This window comes from Ctenopharyngodon idella, chromosome 13, assembly GCF_019924925.1.
Source record: "Ctenopharyngodon idella isolate HZGC_01 chromosome 13, HZGC01, whole genome shotgun sequence".
NCBI classification, from domain to species: domain Eukaryota; kingdom Metazoa; phylum Chordata; class Actinopteri; order Cypriniformes; family Xenocyprididae; genus Ctenopharyngodon; species Ctenopharyngodon idella.
Window position 1 is genome coordinate 1,526,974 of NC_067232.1, and position 20,901 is coordinate 1,547,874.

At 36.4% G+C, this 20,901-nt stretch overlaps 1 protein-coding gene across 2 annotated transcripts in view; it reads left to right on the forward strand.

Moving 5' to 3' along the window:
• The window catches only part of LOC127524501 (rhotekin-like), a 38,671-nt gene that overhangs the window by 1,884 nt on the left and 15,886 nt on the right, over positions 1-20,901 (forward strand). For both annotated transcript variants that reach the window (XM_051916033.1, XM_051916032.1), the window contains exons 2-10: positions 4,195-4,394; positions 4,524-4,579; positions 4,671-4,724; positions 4,806-4,923; positions 5,252-5,482; positions 6,511-6,605; positions 8,171-8,277; positions 8,377-8,505; positions 8,766-8,928. In XM_051916033.1, the coding sequence (XP_051771993.1) occupies positions 4,195-4,394; positions 4,524-4,579; positions 4,671-4,724; positions 4,806-4,923; positions 5,252-5,482; positions 6,511-6,605; positions 8,171-8,277; positions 8,377-8,505; positions 8,766-8,928 (1,153 nt within the window). The remainder of the gene's footprint in view (positions 1-4,194; positions 4,395-4,523; positions 4,580-4,670; positions 4,725-4,805; positions 4,924-5,251; positions 5,483-6,510; positions 6,606-8,170; positions 8,278-8,376; positions 8,506-8,765; positions 8,929-20,901) is intronic.

Here is a 20,901-nt window from a genome sequence, read left to right on the forward strand (position 1 = left end):
CAATAATGAAAATGAATGAGGAGCTTAAGCTCCAAAATAAAAGCATCATAACAGTCATTTAATAAATTATGCAAGATATTTCAGGTCTTTTGAACTTGAAGCCGGTATCAGTCAGTAGAAAAGAAGTAATAGTGTAATCTTTTCAATGCATGCATCACTTGCATTAATGCATCAAATGATGACAATTTTCATCTACACTGTATAGATTTCTTTAAATGCACAATTAAGAACTGTTCTGTCAAAAATGAGTGCTATTAATACATTATAAATCAAACTAATCTTTGAGTCTAGTAATTTCATATTTAAATATAAAAGAGTCAATGTTCCTGAATCAAAATCCACTATATTCAGATTGCATGAAGTTTCCAGCTGTTTGAAATCGTTCTCAGTCATAGCACAACCTGAAGCACAAACATGATCAGTTTACAGTCCATATCAACCCTTAAACTGTCCACAATATCTAATCTTTTATCTTATTATTATTATTATTATTATTTTAGATCCTTTGACACATATTCAGTTGTGGTTCGAGGACACAGTGTAAGTTAATAATTAAATTCCTTTCATTACTTTTTTCATGCACAATTCATTTGTATCTGATGTATAAACCCTTAGATTACTTATTTATATTAACATCCATATGCAGTTATTTGTGGTAGTTATAAAACACACACCCTTATATCACTGCCTTTCAGCTCTTACATAACTGTGGCTCTTTACGTCACATTTGAGAGGATGTGAACAGATTAAAGAGGTATTTTACTGGCTCACTATATGCAGACCATAAACTAAGAATGAGTTCAGAAATAGAAAACAAACAGAGGGTTTTGTTTTAGCACCATTTAGCTCCTCGTGCCGACTTTGTGTTTCAAGCTGGCTGAATGTTTTCAGAGCTCTCTGTATTGAGTTTGTGTTTTTTATTTCAGTGTTTTTGCATCTGATGTTTATATTTTATTTTATTACAGGCAGCTTTATTTCAATTAAATTAACGAAAACTATTTTTATTAAGCTATTAAGATGTTAAATACTCATTATAAGAAAGTAATTGATATTATTTATATTCAAACTGACAGTTTATTCAAATGCAACTAACAAGTTTCATTTTTGGTCAATTCCACAAGTGAGTAATTCGAGTCAGCTGGGCATGTGACGAAATTAACCCCATTTAATCTATACAAATGGATTAAAATACTTCTAAAAAAAAAAAATACTGAATGATGCACTTTTTGGAGCTAAAGCTAAATATCCATACAGATTACTTTCCCTTAACTGAACATAATTACATGAGACAAAAGGCATGCTTTTTGGGTATCAGGGCTTGTAGATCGTGACTTATCTGAGCTTAAACCCACTGAAAGCGCTGTCGGAATGTGTGTGGCTCTGGAGGATGATTTTCTGGAGAATAAGAGAGAGTTTAAAAAGTAAAGTAGGTCTGAATTTTTATTATTATTAATATTTATTCATTTTTGTATTATACACTTTTTATTGCTATCTTTTATCTGATTCTTGAGTTAAATAAAGTCTTAAAACGAAAAAGAGCTGTGAGAAAGTGGGACGCATGTGAGATCTGCGTCTTGTGCAGCAGCGGCAGCTCTTAAAGTGACAGCAACCATTGCTGTCTGTCACTAAAGATAATGAAAGAACAAAGGTAAGAGAAAATTACTCACTGCTCTGACTAAAGAACTTTTGTAGCTTTAATAATGATTAATCTATATTTAATTTAGACTTTAAATTATGCAGTGCAGACTGTTTGGTAACTTTATTCAATTTGTTAGACAGGCAAGGGAACAGGTAGCCTAAATTTGACATGTATTATGGGTTTATGTAAGGATTGTTCTAAGTTCACTTAAATTAAAAGTTGTTATATTTTTGAAGCCTAATAAATGTAAAAAAAAAAAAAAAAAAAAAAAAAATGATGTAGCTTTCAATAACACTGTAATGTTGAATGGCTATAATTCATGTTTAAAATTGGGGAAAAAATCTATTTCATCGAGACATCAGTAGCAGTATTAGTATCTGGCCTTTATTCATAAAGAGATGCCATTAAACAAGTATTTAAAATATACTGTCTTTATGTTGTTTCTTTAAGTTGTTTTAATTTGGAGATTAACTATGAAATTATTACATTATAAAATATATTAAAAACGTATAAAAACTTAAGTGTTTTTAATTGCGATTAATCGCGATTAATCACAGAAAAAAAATTCTGTGATTAATCGAGTTAATTTTTTTAATCGATTGACACACTAATATATATTATATACATATAAAACAGAAATGTTTTTAAGTTAACGATAATAACCCTGATATATATATATATGTATATATATATAATTAAAAACTTTTCTGTTCATTGAAATGAAGCTGAAATATAATAAATTATAAATATTAGTTATAAAACTTAAACTAAATGAAAATTAGAAATGTTGCCTTGGCAATGAACTAAAATAAAATTAATTTAAAGCACTAAAATGATCAATTGGATATAAATAAAAACTGAAATAAAAATAAATTAAAGCTAAATAAAAAAATATATAATAAAATGACAAAAGCACACAATGTAATTACTAAAAATTAAAGTAAAATTAAAAATATAAAAATAAAAGCTAATTCAAAATGGTAATAAAAACTATAGTGGCGTATAGCGGACGGGCGCGGCGGGCTATTAAATTAAATTCTTCTTATTATTATTCTACTTTTATTATTAAATTAATATTGCAATTCATTTGCCCCGCATTATCATAGCGCATAACCGACGCACATGAGGATAATAAAAGATTAGTCAGATAGCATACTCCTCATTTAAAAAACAACTCGTTTAACACGAAATACTTCTCGATTCACGAAAAATACTATTTTTTTCTCACTATGGGCCACAAGAGAAATATTAAGAAAAATAAATTAGATTCATCTCGTATATACGCGACAGATGCCAAAAGCTCAGTTAGTTTTTACTTTCAGTTTCTGTAGCAGCCGCGGCTCGTCTGTATGGACAGGTGGGGCAGACTCACCAAAATATTCATCCTAACATAGACCTCTATATACACTGAATTAATAATAAATTATAAATGTGTTCAGCATTCTACAACAAATATTTTTCAGATTTTCTAGACTATTTTAAGTCGTAAAGTGAGCAGAATATATTAAAATGAAGCGCATGGATTCGGCAGGCATGTGTTCATGATACTAAGCAGGGCAGCAGGTGTCAGAGCCCTCCCCAGCTCTACAGCGCCCCACAACTTTCCTATGTAAATCTGTGGTGTAAAATGGAACTGCAGCGTGCTCTCATAGAGAGCCATTGGGGCAGATTTCTGGCTGCCCCGCTTATTTTTAGGTAAATACACCTCACGTAAACCTCGCTTCTGACCAAGACGGTATCAGTCCGCTTCAGATATGTGTCTGCATCAGGTCAGTAACTGTTTGGCATGTCTGTTCTTCCTATGTGGAGTAGCGTATCAAGTAAACGAGAGTATAAACTCTTTAATTTAAACGTACTAATGTTAATAGCTTTTATATAGGCCTACAGTAGTTCTGTTGTGTTTATGTTTCTTTTGCGATTAAAATATAAAGTTTACAAAATGGTTATCATAAACTAGCGCTAAGACCCAGAATCTGCTCCACTTATATTTATGGCCAGGAACTGTTCTGTAGTGAATAATTGACTGGCTTGTGAGACTTCTTCACCCGCATAACTCTCACGCAAAGTTTGCACATTGTTTGTGTGATATCCACTAGCTCGCCTTCATTTTCAATATTGCAACGTGGCATTTTTCTTTATCACCAGTTGCTTGCAAAATTATGGACATTCACATATCGTCGTCCGCGTCATTTCCCGTGATAATAAAATTAAATGAATTATTAAATAAATAATCCGGATGGGAGTGAGGTTTAGGGGGGTGAGTGTAACGGAGGCCAACTAGTAGTCGCTGTGCGAGTAAACCTCACTCCTCTGATCTCAAGAGATGCTCTAGCGACTGACGCTAGGGTTGCAGCCTTTAGCCTCCTCGTTAGAGCGTCCGACTCCCACGCCGGAGACCCGGGTTTGAGGCCCGCGCAGAGTGGGGCAAGTAGGACCTGGGTAGAGGGGTTACATATATAAACACTATTTTTTTTTTATATGCCTCAGATGGTCAGTTAATGGTTTCTGGGTGTACTGTCTAAGGTTATGACTATTCTTTCTCCATCAATCTGCAGGACTGTGAGGTTCAGAGACAGATCGAGAGGGAGGTGAGGATCAGAGAAGGGGCCTGTAAGCTTTTAGCAGCATGTTCTCAGAGAGAGCAGGCACTGGAGGCTTCCAAGACTCTCCTCACATCCAACAGCCGCATACTGGCCCTCATGACCCAGCTGCAGCGCATGAAGGAAGCCCAGGCCATGCAGAAAGCAGGACGAAGGTATATCACTGACTTACTGGGTTGGGGTATTGTTGTATTGTGAGTTAGAGTGGATAGATAGATAGATAGATAGATATCTGTCGCTATGTGTGAAACAGAGCCATTGATCCACCGATTGAATGGTTTTAGGTCATCTGACGGTGGGTCTGAGCGATTTCCTTGTACTGGAAAAGTAGCCATTTCAGGTGAGGTTACACACACAAAGACTCACTCTATGTATGTTTATTTACTTTAATTTGTCAGGTTTTTTTTTCATTTGACTTTGCTTGTCCTCAGATATTCGTATTCCTCTCATGTGGAAAGACTCAGAGTATTTCAAAAACAAAGGAGGTGAGTTTGACAAATATATAAGTCATTTTTTTGATATTTTTCACTAATTTTCTGTTTTCTGTCCCTATTTTCTCTCTTCAGAGCTGCACCAGTGTGCCGTGTTCTGTTTGCTGCAGGTGGGCACAGAGATTCACAATACGGATCTCGTAATAGTAGACAGGACGCTCACAGATATCTGTTTCGAAGAACCAGTGATATTGTGAGATACTTTTCCTTTTATTTCCTATTATTAATCTTCAAAATGAATGGATCACTTGTTGATTTTTTATTTTTATTTTTTTTAATACTTTTTTTCTTGCCAAAAATGCCATATAAATTGTCAATATCTCATCATGTCGCATTTATTAGTTATAGTGCTTGATTATTGTAGTCTTTAAATTCAGTTGTTTCTGACCAAAAAAGTAGAAAATAAGTTATAAAAAATTGTATAGTTATCAATAGTCAAATATATTATTTTTATATATATATATATATATATATATATAAGTCAAATATCCTCTCAGTCATCATATATCGTGTGTTCATAGCACTGACATACCTCCAGGCTTTGACCTGCGGGTGGAGCTCTACAGCTGCTGTGTGGAGGAGGAACTCAGTGTGGGCTTCTCGTCTCGGAGACTGAGCCGGCTGGGAAGTGCCTCCAGTAAGAAGTTCATGGCAACTTTGGAGACAGCAGCTTCCTGTAGTTCCTACGGCAGTGGAACCGGATCGGGCGAAGGAGGAGTATCACCGGTTCTGCTGCCTGCTCCGTCTATACGGTGAGGGAGGAGTATATATGTCATTGCCTACAGAAATAACTCATATACCACACAGATATATGACTCTGGGAAAAAAGTGTTGGCAACAGTCTCACACAACCAGTATACAAACATAAACAGATGCATCTGAAGTGAATGCCAGTATAGACAGACACACCTTATCTTTTTATTTTCTCAACATTCGGTCTCTCTGAGACGAGTGCCAAAAAAGCAAAGCAGAGAAAAAGAAAGAGATGGATGGTGACAGATGTTGAAACCAGTTAAATATCTTTAGGGTGAATCTCATGAAGCCTGTCAATAACATGTCTGGGTAATTTTTCATATTTCAAAACATCTTTTGTATTTCACGATTTTTTTTCCCCAATATTTTTAATCATTAAAAATTATATGTTGTGACACTATTTTCATGAGATTAAAGCACCACTTAAAATAATTGATCTCTTTTCATTCTTATTATTTCATTATTTTAATTGTATTTATACATCATAATATTTGTATTTATTTTACAGTCTTTTATTACTAAGTTTTTTATTACTTTACAGAATCGTCAATGACCTTAATGAAAATTACAAACAAACTTAAAAAGTAAAATATCTGGGGCCATTAAGAATTTGGGTGGACAGCTGTGCTTCATTGTCATGAAAATAATTTTAATAATCTTAATGGTGCAAAACTACAATTCATTTTCTTGTAAAATGTATGCAAAATATACTAATTTTAAATAATTACTTTTTTTTCTTTAAATTTTGGGATGAAATATGATGGGATGGATATGTTTTCTTGAAATTCACCCTATAAGGTTTCACTTCATTAAAAATACATCAGTGTTGTTGGATTCTTTTCAAGTGAAGTTAATCTTTTCTGATTGTTTTATGTATGTCAACTCAAAAAAATGTATTACTGTCATTTCTAAATGTTCTGAATGCAGTTTAATCAGAACTGAATCTTTTGTTCTTTTAAGTTCAAAACATTCTTTGGACATTGTAATTGTGCTCACAGAGACCCTCAATATCAACTTTTGTCCTCAGGGGCCCTAAATATCACCTCCTGGCCCACACATCTCTGACCCTGTGCCACGTACAGAACTCTTTCCGAACCCATGACCTGACTATATCAGACACAGGTAAGAAAACTCTTTTTCAAAAATAGCTATATCACCGTGAGTACAGTAGAGCTCATTAAATATGTGTTTTACATATTATGGGGTCCAAAAGTCTGAGAATACAATCATCCATCCATCCCTCCATTCATCCATCTGTCCATCCATCTGTCCGTCCGTCCATCCATCCATCCATCTGTCCATGCATCCGTCCATCTATCCGTCCACCCATCCATCCATCCATCCGTCCGTCCGTCCATCCATCTGTCGTCCATCCATCCATCATCTATCCATCCGTCCGTCCATCCATCTTTCCGTGCGTCCATCCATCCATCTTTCCATCCGTCCATCCATCCAACTTTCCGTCCATCCATCCATCTTTCCATCCATCTTTCCATCCGTCCGTCCGTCCATCAATCTGTCTATAGAGCTCCGGAGGTTGACGTCACGCAGTCTAAACTCCGCCATTTTGGCAGGCCATCAGGAGATTGCTAGAGCGGCTGTAGCATTGGTATCGATAGTGGTCGAACAATAATTTAAAATCAGACTGTTTAGACCTTACAAACCTTACTATTTCAACATGGTGGACAGCTGCTGTGCGCCAGGATGCCAGAACAGGCACGGGAAAGCAAAGGGGAAATCATTTTATCGTATTCCTAAGGATCCAGATAGACGACTGAAATGGTTCACTGCAATAAATAGTGCTAACCAACACAACAAAACAACAGATGGTTGTATTTGTATTTTTTTATTTTTTTGTCTTTTATCTCAGTAAAGTTTAAAATGTGTTAAATAACTGGGCTGATAGGCTATATAAGAATTTTAAGTATAACGTTACACATTATTCCACCGGTCACAATTGTGTCCGAACATAAAACAATTTTTTCACACACATTTCCATAAAAATTTCAATTATTGATTATTTCAAGGGGCAACTAATGACACCTCATTTGGATATTTTCATGTCTGGGAAAAATTTGGGATTAAACGGGTTAAGATTTCATGACATTTATGATGTCTACTGTACTCACAGTGATATACAGTAGCTATGCTGGCTACCTACAAAGAAGGACAGCTAGGGCTGATTATGTTACCTAACAACGCAGTTGACGTAACCTTCCAATGACGACGAAGCAGGTTTTAGCTGGCAGACTCCAAAGTTGAATATTCATCACAAAATTAGATTGTGTCCATTTGTACCCCTCCAAGTTTTTGTAGGCTTTTAAAGAGTCTCCGGAGTAGGACGAGGGAAAGTTGATGAAGTAGTTGTACATATCAGGATACTGCAGGTCAGAAAAGCTATCCGTTCCTTTATCGATACACGTTAAAAGCACCCCGGGGGCATTATAGGGATCTGTTATGTTTAATCTATTATGTTTTGCTATGTACACGTCTATATTTTTTTAATTAAAGTGCGCAGTGAACTCTGTTGCCTTGAAACTGATGCTGGCGCCATTCATTTCATATTCGCTCCCGGCTGTCCCTGCCTGCCAGCATGGTGGTGTAAACAGAATGGATCAGGTGACTACCGGAGCTCTATTGTTTTTGATCTGTTCTCACTTTGTTTTTTGGTTTCATGTGTATTTTAGAGGACTCTCCGTCCTGGTTGCCTCTCTATGGTAATTTGTGCTGTCGGCTCGTGGCTCAGCCTCTCTGTATGACTCAAGATGTCATGTGTGGAAAACTCAGAATTCGGGTTTGAAAAAAAAAAAATTATTATTGTAATTAAAAATAAATTAGCATTAGTTTCCAGTTCCCTATTTATTCAGCTTTCATACATTTTTTTGTACCCAAGTCAGAGACCAATCCTGAGGAATGGAGAGACGTCTACGGTGTCCTGAATGGATCTGATTTAAAGTGTTACCAGCAGAAAGATGATACAGACTCTTTAGAGACACCAGTGTTCACTATTCCCATTAATAAGGTGAGAATTATCAATGCATCAGTTGTAGCTGCATCTTTTAGTCAACAGAAGGCATTGTTTATGTCCAAGTTGTGTTTGACTATGTGTTATGTGAGTTAGAAGCTGCAAAACATGTGCTGCACGTCTTTAAATCCAGTGTTACAGCATACATAGTTTTGGAAGTTGTTTACTACATTGACCCCATGTACTACAAACTATAAAATACATAATTTGTTGTTTACACCATGTCTTGAAACCAAGTGTGTGCATACTTACTTTAGGAAACTCGTGTACGTGCCACAGAGAGAGATCCGGCTCTACATACGCAAAGTATCACTATAACCAACCAGTGTGGCGCTAAGACCACGTACACTATTCTCACGCACACATCTAAAGACACACATGGCTGGATGGAAGCCTTCTGGCAACATTTCTATGATATGAGTAAGTACCAGAGCTTCCCAGAATGCATCTATCTCATTGTTCTTTCTACCAATCGTTGGATCTATTGTTCTATCATTCTAGTTATCACTCTAAAACAACTGATAAGAACACATTAATGTGTGTGTGTATATACATTAATGTATTTTTATCAGTTGTTGTAGAATTTAGAATTTCATATATTATGACTAATATGTAATGACTTCTGAAAAATGTCAACAACATTTTCTGACATGCAACCACTGGTATGTCCATAAGGAAATCCTGAAGAAAAAAAAACCCTATAGCAAAGTACCTCATCACTTTGAAGATTTCCTTGTTGTTGGGGCCAAGTAACAAAATTCCTTTTTGTCACATGTTATGCAAACAACACTGTCTCTGATACACTGTCACTGAGAGTAAAGATACTTGGCATTAAAGTCTTTCTGATTCTGATTAAAGATACAGGTCCAGTCTTTACTCTAAAACAGAGGTGGGATCCCAGGCCTGTTCTGTTCCTTTCCCAAAATGAGACCATTTCTGAACTGCAGCCTTCATGTTGCTTTGGATAAAGTTTAGTACTAAGTCATTAGTACTTTTAGTGTACACTTTATATATTTTCTTATGTATTTGCATAATGCTAAATTATATTCTCTATTTATGGAAAGTTCAATTTCAAAAGTTCAATGTGGAAGAGTTGATTATAAAGTTTACCTCCATAGAAAGGCAATTTTATCGCACTAGTCAAAAAATGTTTCTTGTCCTCATGTCACAGAAACTCAAATGAGAGCAAGTCTCATTCATTGCCTTTATAAAATTAGTGAAAGTGTAAAGGTATTGCACATGCAAGAATTTTTACACGTGACCTTGAACTTTGCAAGGAATCCAGCCTTGTTGACTTACATTCTGATTGAACGGCACTTTGGCGACATGTTTCTCAGACCAGTTAGGCCTGACTTCTCTATTGTGAAATCTGAATTTATTTTTGGGCAGTTGAAGACTAGAAAGTCTAGACTTCTTTTTGCATAACCGCTTTTTTAAGTTCCTTAGCGAAGTAAGCAAAGAGCTAAAGTGGTTGTGTAATACTTCACAATTCAGTTTTCAAACCATACAATGCAAATGCAAAAATTAAAACAATGAAACCAAACTTTCATTTCTAATTTTTTTTTTTTAGATTACTTCATCAATGTGGCCATTTTGCCAGTCCCTTTTCCATTTTATATTTCACTTGAATAAATTAAATCTAACCAGTTTTCTTTTTTTTCCCATTCTCACCCGCTGTTCCCGATGGCCAGTCCGAGCATGTATTAAATTGAATACAGATCGGAACCAAACCAGTGCAGCAAGATTCTTTTGAGGCTGAGTGTCAATAATTATAAAAAAAAAAAAAAAGTCGAAATTTCGATTTCGAAATTTTCGGATGAAAATTGGCATGCAGTGTCTTTGTCCATGGTGCAAAGAACGCCTTTGAGGACATTCGCGTAACTCAAAAAACACGGCCGGCTGCGACTAATGAAATTTGAGCAGCTATCAGACAAGGTTAACGGAGGCCAATCGGAACGAAACTCGCTAGTCGCCCTAGAGGCCTGTGAGAAATTCAAAACACCGCCACCGGGCGGCGCCTTTGCATTTTTCACGAGCCTAAAGGATTGTACATTGCACGATTTTTCGCACACGCCCACGATTATCAGCTTTATTATCAACTTCCACAGTTCTGTACAAGTAGAAGTAGGCTGATGGGTAATGGGTGCAGATGCGAGGTACATATAATCAGCTAATATTTCTCTGGCACGCAGGTTGTCAAACCCATGCCTATAAAGAAGAAAGCCCTTTCTAGGCCCTGCCCAGTGTCAAAGCATTCCTTTGTCCGGGTGTTTGATGAGAGATAGATTATTTGTAATAAACGCTTTAAGAATCCATCCAACTATAGCAGCGGAAGACTATTATTCTGTTGCACAGAACTGTGAAAGAACTGAAAGCGGCACAGGTTGATCTTTGCTTGGCCAATCAGCGGAAGGGGGCCACCCACATTTGGAAATAGCATATTCAAGCTGTAGAATATTCTACCCCTGAACCTAAAAACATAAAATCAAGCACAATTCTTGTTTTTTCATTGTTTTTTTAAATGAAAAACTTAAAAATGGGCAGTTTTCTATTTTTTTTTTCTACTTTCAATATTAAATCAAAAAATGAATAAATGCAACTTAAACGGACCATAAAGTGTTACATGGACCTAAACTGAGCAAAGAGTGCCTTTGAACGCAAACACACCTTTATTATTATACAGTGATTGTGACAGATATGGTGAGGTTTCTTTTGTTTTTAATAGTTTGGCCTGAGAAAGTGATAATGGAATAAAAAGGTAGAACAGGGAAGTTTTAATGATCTGTTTTAGGAATGTTAACAAGCTATAATTGCATAACTGTAAACGTGCATAATTGCACAAGTTTGCATGTGTATTTGCATGTGCATGGCCACTTTTTTAGGGGTATGAGGAACTGATGCGCTTGAAGTGTTACCATCACTGACACAAAAAACCTACCAAACTTGATTTTCCCTAACCATTCTTAAAGGATGATGAACTGATGAAGGAGAGCAAGAACATGAGATTTCAAGTACAACAAACAGTAAATAAGTAAGGTCAGACAGAGACAAAGAGTGAGATTATAAAATATTGGGCAGTCACCTAAACAAGTTCTGTCATACACTCAAAGAAGTGCACTGAACTTAATTAAACTGAGGAAACCAAATTAAAATGAAAGAAACAGTTTACCCAAAAATGAAAATATGCTATTATTTACTAACGCTGGAGTTTGTTTTCGAACTCATATGATTTATCTGTGGAACAAAACATTTCAGTGGTTCGGAGCATGTATCAAACTGCCAAAGTCACAAGATTTCAGTAAACAAGGCTTTGTTGTCATAAGTGTTTAAAAATTTCAATGATTCACCACTGGGGGGCGTGACTTTGTCAGTTTTATACACGCTCCGAACCACTGATTCGAAACAAAAGATTCGAAAAGCTTCGAAGCTTCATGAAGCAGTGTTTTGAAATCACCCATCACTAGATATTGTTGAATGAAGTCGTTATTTAGTTTTTTTGGCGCACAAAAAGTATTCTTGTCGCTTCATAACATTAAGGTTGAACCACTGTAGTCACATGAACTGTTTTAAATACATCTTTAGTAGCTTTCTGGGCATTGAAAGTGTTAATTGTCTTGCTGGCAATGGAGGCCTCACTGAGCCATCAGATTTTATGAAAAATATCTTAATTTGTGTTCAGAAGATGAACGAAGGTCTTACGGGTGTGGAACGACATGAGGGTGAGTAATTAATGACAGAATTTTCATTTTTGGGTGAACTAACCCTTTAAAAGCCGTGGTTACTTTAAACTACCATTGTATGAAAAAAAAAACATCTTCTAAATTTGTCCTTTGGTGTTTCACTGAAAAAAATAACAGTATGAGGTAACATAAGGTAAATAATATTAGAATTTATTATTGGCTGAACTCTCCATTCAATAATGTGTTTGAATGGATTTGTTCTAGTGTTACTTGATGCAAAGCTAGTTGTTACAAAACGTCTGTGTTTTGTGAGTGTGACTTGTCCTGTCATATACCCTGTTAAAATCTTTTGTCTGTTGTTGAGCCTCAGATGAACTTGAAGATATTTTCCTTTTGTCAAAATAGTGTGAGGGTTTTAAAGTTGACAAGGAATGTTGCAGGTTATAGTGTCCCAGTGGCTACTAAAATCAAGTGTCACTCAACCATGTGGACTTTGACAATCACCCAAATTCTTTGCACATATTGTCTTCAAAATATTTCAACAATGCCTGATTTATAAGCAGAATTATTTCTGTAGGTGACATCAACCTGAGAGAATGTTCCAGCTCATAGAGTTTCGTTTTGTGGGGGGTGTTTACTTTGCTGTTTACTGTATGTGTTGCTATGGCTTTTTTCTCTCTTTGCTGTTTTCCCCAATAGTTTCGGCTGTGCATTTAATTAAAAAGTTCGTAACACATTATTTTGATGGTCCACTTTAGACATTCTACTAACTATAAGTAACTTTGCAACTACATGTCAACTACCTCTCATTAGTGTATTCGTAGACTGTCTGCTTAATATCTGCTAACACTTTATTTTGATGCTCCACCAACATTCTACTGACTATAAGTAACTGTGCAACTACATGTTATTCTATTAACCTGAACCCTAAATCCTAACCCTAATCTAACAGTCTACTAATACTCTAATGAGAGTTACTTGACATGTAGCTAATTGTGATTTATTAAATATTAGAAAAAGAATTAACTTATTTGGTTCACAAAAATCAGTTTATTAATTATTCGTTGGTTGTCAATTTGATCTGAAAGCTATTTTTGTAAATTAGAATGAGTCATTTTTTAAACGACTTTCATAAGAAACCTTCCCCAGTATCATAGGCAAAAGACAAAGAACAATGATATACTTGTTCAGCACAGCATTGCCTACATTCCTGAGCATATAGGGCACTTGAAATACAACAAAGAGTGCAATACAAACAATGAGTGATCAAGAATTGGGAGTGTTATATCACAAAATCAGATAAAGTATTAAAAGTATTATAAATAATATAAATGTTGTCAATCAATTAAATCATTTCATAGCACACCATTTTGCAATTAAGCTTGTCCATTTTCAAATATTGTTCATCACTATTGATTATTTAGTGGAATTATTTATATTATGTAAAAGTCATATTTTAAGATTTTTGCTGTTGTAACGGATGGAATCAAATGAATTTTACACCCTTAGAGATTCACTTTTGAAATTTCTTTTTGATTTCAAAAACCATTTCGCCCACTATGATTTCAGTAATGCTGCATTTGGAAAAATACAAACTGTTGCCAGTTGGCCAACTGTGGACGGACTATTGACTCTTCTCTTCAACAGTTTTTGGCTTCTTGGAAACCAAGTAACATTCTTGAACAAAAGAGAAACCCATAGATGTGGGTGGACGTGTTAAAATGGGTGATCTATGGAGATAATTTATCATGTGGTAAAACGAGTTTTAATGGAACATTACTGAAATAACAAAATTGTACAAGGAGGTGTTCATGTTAACAATTACAAGGAAACAGTCTTCCCTAATAAAAAAGGAAATATAATATTGTGCAAAACAACCAGCAGATCTGTCTGTTTTTAAATGCATCATTGAAATCTTTGACACAAAGTTTCGTACTTTCCGTAGCATTACTGTTATGCATGACTAACAGTGCTTGCATACTTAACACACTTTGTAGCATATAGAGCATGAACTGTTCGTTATCCAAAACACAAGCACACGTTCTCATACAGTACAAAAATCCAGTTAAAAAACTGCCTGCTGTGGTTGCTATGGAAGCTTGTTTGCGCCACAGAATAAAAATAAAAAAGTAATTGTGACTTTTTAACTCACAATTCTGACTTTTTATTCTCGCAATTGTGAGTATATATCTAACAATTCTAAGAAAAAATGTCTGAATTGAGATACAATTGACCCTTCGCCGGGAGTCTGATTGACAAGTGATCTAACCAATTATAACGCCGAATCCGCCATTTTGTCCGACAAAGCAGTCAGGAGTTAGAAGATTAACCTCGGTGGACTTGAAAAATGGTGTGTACTGACGTCTTTCCGCGTTTGAAACAACATTCCTTCTCATGTTCATTCATGTTTATTTGATGCTATAAATGAACTAGTAGGAAGAGATGATCGGTTCACGAGCCGCCTGAGCTGAGGCGCTACAGCGATCTGTCACGACACATTAAAGAGCCACAAAACGGTTTTTATTGTTCAAATTTCTTTAAAAAAATTACACCGTTTGAAAGCTGGGACTTTGTTTAATATCATAAGTAACCTGCTCTGTCTTGTCTGTCGACATGTTGTCAGTGTCCTCTTTGCCCCGCAATGTATTTTTCACTCTGTGTGGCGTGACAGCGCCATGGCTTGTCGGACAAAGCAGTAACTAAGGGGGGCGGGTCTTTGCGAAGAGTCAGTTGCAATTAAAAAAGTCAGAATTGTAAGATAAAAAGTTGAAATTACCCGTTTTGTTGTTTTTAATTTGTGGCAGAAACAAGTTTTCATAGGTTGCCAGAAATTCACTCTAAAATTGTCATTCAGTATTAAAGGGGATATTTGATATTTGCGCTGCTATTTTACATCCTTTTAGTATTTTTCACTCTACATTATAAGATGACTCATAAAAATTATTTAATATATTTTTTTGTGAGTACATAGTCATATTTTCACTGTAAGTTATATGATATTCAAACTTCTTCCAAAACCCCACATTTTTACAATATTTATTTTTACAATATTATTTATATTTTATATATATAATATATTTTAATATATATATATATATATATATATATATATATATATATATATATATATATATATATATATATATATATTTTTTTTTTTTTTTTTTTCCCTCACTGTTTATGGTAAGGTTAAGCAATTACCAGTTTTTTACTGTAGCATTTTTGCATTCTTTTTACATTCTTTTAAAAAATAACAAACAATTTTTACAATTTGTTGTATATTATCTGATCTGGCATCACCTCAGTTTGACCTGTATTTCAAAACTTAATCAATACAAAGATTTATCACAGAATCAAGGCAACAGAGGACAACACTTTCTTTGTTCTGGTTTGAAAGCAGTTGATAGAAAAGGGAGGGTTTGAGAAGACTTAAATACATGCTGTATTGACACTGCCTGCTTTCGTTTTTAACGTAAATTTCTCTTAATCTTTATTTTTAATCAAAAGTATTGTGTATGATTAATTTAAAAACATGGTGATTTTTTTTTTTTTTTTTTTTTTAATAAGAAAGTAGAGATTCAGGAGTGACAACCACATTTAAGGGTGTGTTCACACTTGTCATGTTTGGTTCAATTAAAACGAACCCTGTTGCAATTGCTCTGTTTGTGCGGTTCATTTGAACATGTGTGAACGTTGCCATCCGAACCCTGGTGCGCACCAAACAAGCAGACTGAAAAGATGGGTCTCGGTCCGCTTCCAAACGAACTCTGGTGCGGTTCGAATGATATATGAACGCAACATGGACCAAAGACATGTAAACGAACCAAAAACAGGAAGATGAGACCCTAAAAAGAAACCCTTACGCATATCTGTTTTCATCGTCATAGTTGCGAGTTTGCCCATCACAGGCATCAGACGCGTCTCCACTCAGCAGATCATTTGTGTGTGACGGAGGGATTCCCGCCGCTGTTTTGACTCCTTTACACATTTTATAAGCTCTTCACGAGTTCCCAGCTGGCCAAAATACCATCATTTGCAGGCTACGCACACACAACAAGCACATTTATCTCAGCACACAGCTTTGTTTTGGATGTTCGGTAAGTTCCGTCTCAAAATAGGCAATACGTCATATAATCCGACCAATCAGGTTGTGAACTTATCCCTATGCCTTTAGGTTCGGTATCTTTTGGTTCGGTGATAAAATTGCCAATCTGAACGCTAATCGGACCAGGACTAAATGTTTTTTTTTCTTTTTTGGTCCGAACCAAACAAACCAAACTACTAGGGGTGGGACGGTTCAGATTTCTTACGGTTCGGTTTGTATCACGGTTTTAGTGTCATGGTACAGTTCGGTATGTGCTATGTTCAGTAAAAAATAGACAAACAATGCTATACAGGTTTTTCAGGTATCTAACAGCTTTCAGGTACAGAAATTGAATAAAGTAATCAAATATAAAATAACAATGTATATAAACTTCTTTGAATAGTTAAATAAAGTTGAAACATTATTGAAGTTACAAAAGCTATTCAGTCAAGAGTGATTTCTTCGTGCTTTGTCGTTCGATTAACATTAAAACAGAGAGCAGGAATATTAGACTGCTGTCCCTTTAAGACATAATTCAAAGATCCAGTACACTGATACTGATACACATGCGTTGTCTGTCTCGTTTTTCTCCTAAGACACAACCTGTTTGTTATGATACTCGCTAAGATGGGCATGTTGACATAATTTTTGTGTGAATTTGTCCGTTTAGGTGCAAGACTTGAAAGAGAATTTGCGCGAGAGTATTTCAGGAATGTAGTATTTACACACAAATCTCACAGCGCGTGCGAGTTCTCTTTCGCGTCTTACGGATGAATGTTTAAACTGGCAAGGTTTAAACGAGTTTAGTTTAAACACAGATAGCAACGTGAGATGTTCAGGTCTCACCTGGGCTCGCGCGCTATCAACACCCGGGTGATGACGGCGTAAATGACTGGTCATAGAGCTTTCGGCACGTCGTTGAACATTTGTTTACAACGAGTGACTGTTTTGTCCATGTTCTTTTGATCATCGCTGTTGTAACGTATTGGGAAACTAGAATGCATATCCATCGACTGAAACATACATTAGCCGAATCCATCTGTCTGTTTTGCACGTTGTTTTCAACAGTCCATATTATAGATGTGTCGTCAGATTTGGGATGAAACGCGGTGCAAGCGCGAGTCGAACCGTTGGTGGAGAACCGAACGGTTCGATTTTTTACAGCGAACCGTCCCACCCCTACGAACTACAAGTGTGAACGCACCCTAAATGTGGGAGTGAGGCCCTGTTTACACTAGTACTTTTGCTACGGTTACGCCTGGCGTCCACACTACTCCGGGGTTTTCGACACTCGAAAACAGAAACTTTTGGAAACACTGCAGACCCCGCTTTAGTTTGAAAACTCCTGGGTTGCATTTCAGTATTATTAGATCAATCAGCAGCTATATACCCAATGCTTATGCCCAGTGTGCATGAATGGTCATGTGACATGCATTTTGGTTGTGTAGTGTGGACGGAGATTTTTTCTGAAACGCAGTGGAAACGCCAGTATGGACGAGGATCGTTTTCATTTTAAAACGCTGTGTTAAAATGAAAACGCACTAGTGTAAACAGGGCCTGAGTCCCATAAATTATCGTTCAATGTGTGTACGGAACACGACTCTCTCCGTGGTAACCATAGCAACTGTCTGGCGTCTCGCGTTTGGTATCCGTTGTTCTGACTAAAGACAAAAGACTCTTAGCGTTCAGACATTCTAAAGGCCTGTTCACACCAAGAATGATAATAAAGATAACGTTAACTATAAATATATTTGCATCCACACCAACAAATGATAACGGTATGTTTGTTCTAAACTCGCGTGCTGCGGTTTCAAAGTGTGTACCACATGTTGTTCTTGTTGCATTTACACAGCTTTAACCAGCAGATGTCCTCAGCATGCTATGTTTCGAGTGAATAGCTAGAGTAACGATCTAATCTGTTAATCTAACAGTGAATTTAGCTGACGAAGTCAATATAGTGGAATAAAAACAACGCCTAGTCTTTTTCACTGCAACTTCAAAGGAAGCAAGACAGTGTTGTCGAAACTAACGCTGAATAACTTACCTGAGGTAATTTTATATTACACTGTTTGCTGGCCTGGCATAATGATCTTATAGTTAATACTTCTCACCATTTATTTCGAGGGTATGACCGATTGTTTTTCATATATCCATTTTCTTTAAAGTATCCTTAAAAAGGGGGGTTGAATTGTCAAACAGTGGTGCCTTTCTCTGGACCTCAGAGATAAAATTCTCTGCAATGTCGTCCGCCATTTTAAATGCGCGAGCCCTTGAATTAGAATGGAGTCTGATTGGCTGTCAGTGTTTTATCATTCAGCAGCTGGAAAAAAATAGTTCTGAAAAAAATCCCAACGACATGGTTTCTCAATATCGTTATTGTTATAGCTGTGGTGTGGACAGTGCTATTCTTTTATATTTAGGATATTAACGATTTTTAGAACTATGTCTTTATCGTTATCGTTCTTGGTGTGAACGGGCCTTAAGGGGCTGTTCACACAGAATGCGTTTTTCCATTCCAATCGGGTGTGCCTCATACGTCCTGAAAAGTGAAGCTGCGGGCTCTTTGATCGCCCCCTGGTGGCTGGATGCAGTACAGGTCATAAACCTCGCCCTCTCCATTCAAACGAACGGGAATGAGTCAAAACAAAAAAATAAATTACGCTTCAAATAAAGTTTTCCGAAAGATGGTTTTGGTCATTTAAGGTAGTTGTCATCACGCTGATATATATTCAATTGTTCGTTTTTGTGATAAGTTTGATTTTAGCTAGCAATTTGATGCTATAGAAACGGGGCGTGTCGTCATGATTGACAGTTGTGATTGACAGCTTCTCTGAGGACTGTCGGAGCTTCGAGGGGAGATTGAAGATATATAACTAACTATTAATTTTCGATTTCTGTGTTGTTTCACACTTACAAAATGAGTTGTTCAGCAGTAAACTGTACTAACCGACCTACAGGATCTGATGGATCACTGAACTTTTTTCGGTAACGTTAAATTTGGGCTTTATAAGCTAATTAATAAATGTTATTAACTAAGATAACACGCCTAACGTTAGCCATGACGGGAAAAAGCAGGTGATCATTATCTGGCAGTTACTAATTATTTTTATGGGTATAAAATAATAATTAGCAGGACAAAACTAATGATAGCCTACTCTAATTAATTGTAGAGCACTATCTACAGCAATCGATCTCCTGTAATGTTAGTTCAACTTTATTTAAAATGGCAGGACCGTTTCTGACATTTTAGAGTTGTTTCTAGTGGCATATTATATTGAGTTTATCTACTGAATTTGCTGTTTCAAAAATATTATTGCTCTAGAAACAGAATAGCCTATTATTTTATAGGTAGAATTTTAAATGGTGTATAATTTATATAAATTATATATTATATAAAAGCCTATTTAAAATATACATCAATGATGACGCAATTGTCTGGGCGGAAGTTTGATACCGAGACTCCGCCTCCGGGCGCTACTGACGATTCCTTCTGCGCATGCCCAGGCTGACGTTTTTGCGTAACATGTCAACGCCCATCGTCGTACGTTTTACATTCAGTTCATTACAATGGAAGGAAGCGGCGTCGCGTCGTCCATGTTTTTTTACAGTCTGTGATTCCAACATGCTTCTTTTCCATTGTTTTTTATGTAAACATGCATTAGGCAGACTGGTCTGTTGCGCTCATGTCTTGCATATTTTGCAGAAACTCGCGCGTGTCGTGTAAATAAACGGCCAAAACGCGAAATTTACAAAATTTGCCGTTTTTAGTTGAAAACGGTGTCGTGTAAACCAGTGGTTCCCAACCTGGGGGGCACGGCGCCAGAGTTTGCAGGGAGGGCACGAGAGTTTATATGCTTTGAGGTCAAACATGGATACGAAAACCTTTTTGTAAGGTTTCTAGGAATGCTCCAAATGATCGGCCACTTATCCAAAAATGTTGTCAATTACTTCCTTTGATTCTATACGTGGTCTCTCAGCTTGCAGATCACATTTTTATGACGCAAAAGACGCGAGCTTGTTCGCACCAGAGCTGCGGCAAAAATGAAAAGTCAGCAGCGGCTGGTGTGTGTACAATAACGCTGTGAAAATGTGTGTATGGTTCAAACTACTTCAATCCAGAATTTTTTCACTCTCCTCTTCTTTCCCTAACATGGGAGCGTGTTCTCCTCATTAGAGCTTTAGGTGAAGGGTTGCCAGTAGTAGAGATGCACTGGTCTACCGACCATCAATCAGAACCGGCCAGTTCCGTTTTTTTTTTTCTCGGACTTGCACACAAAATGCTTTGCAATCATTTCCCAAAATGTAATTTGTGTGGACGTTAACAGAGGCCAGAGATGGGATAAGCTGAAGACGGATGCAAAGAGAAGAGCAGAGAAAATACTGTACCGGGCAGAGGAAGCTCACTGTTGCGATGCTCAGAATATTGGAAGAAAATGCTACACATTAAATTGGGGTGGGGGCTTAAATGAATGCATTTCTGAAGGAACTGACTTACTTCACAAACGTTTCAATGACATTTTCTTTTAATCTTACCTCCGTATGATGCCTATTAAAGTAGTGTTTATATAAGTGCAGCACTGGTGCTGCTTTGTTTACAGAGGTAACCAAGGAAACTCTACACTGCAAAAA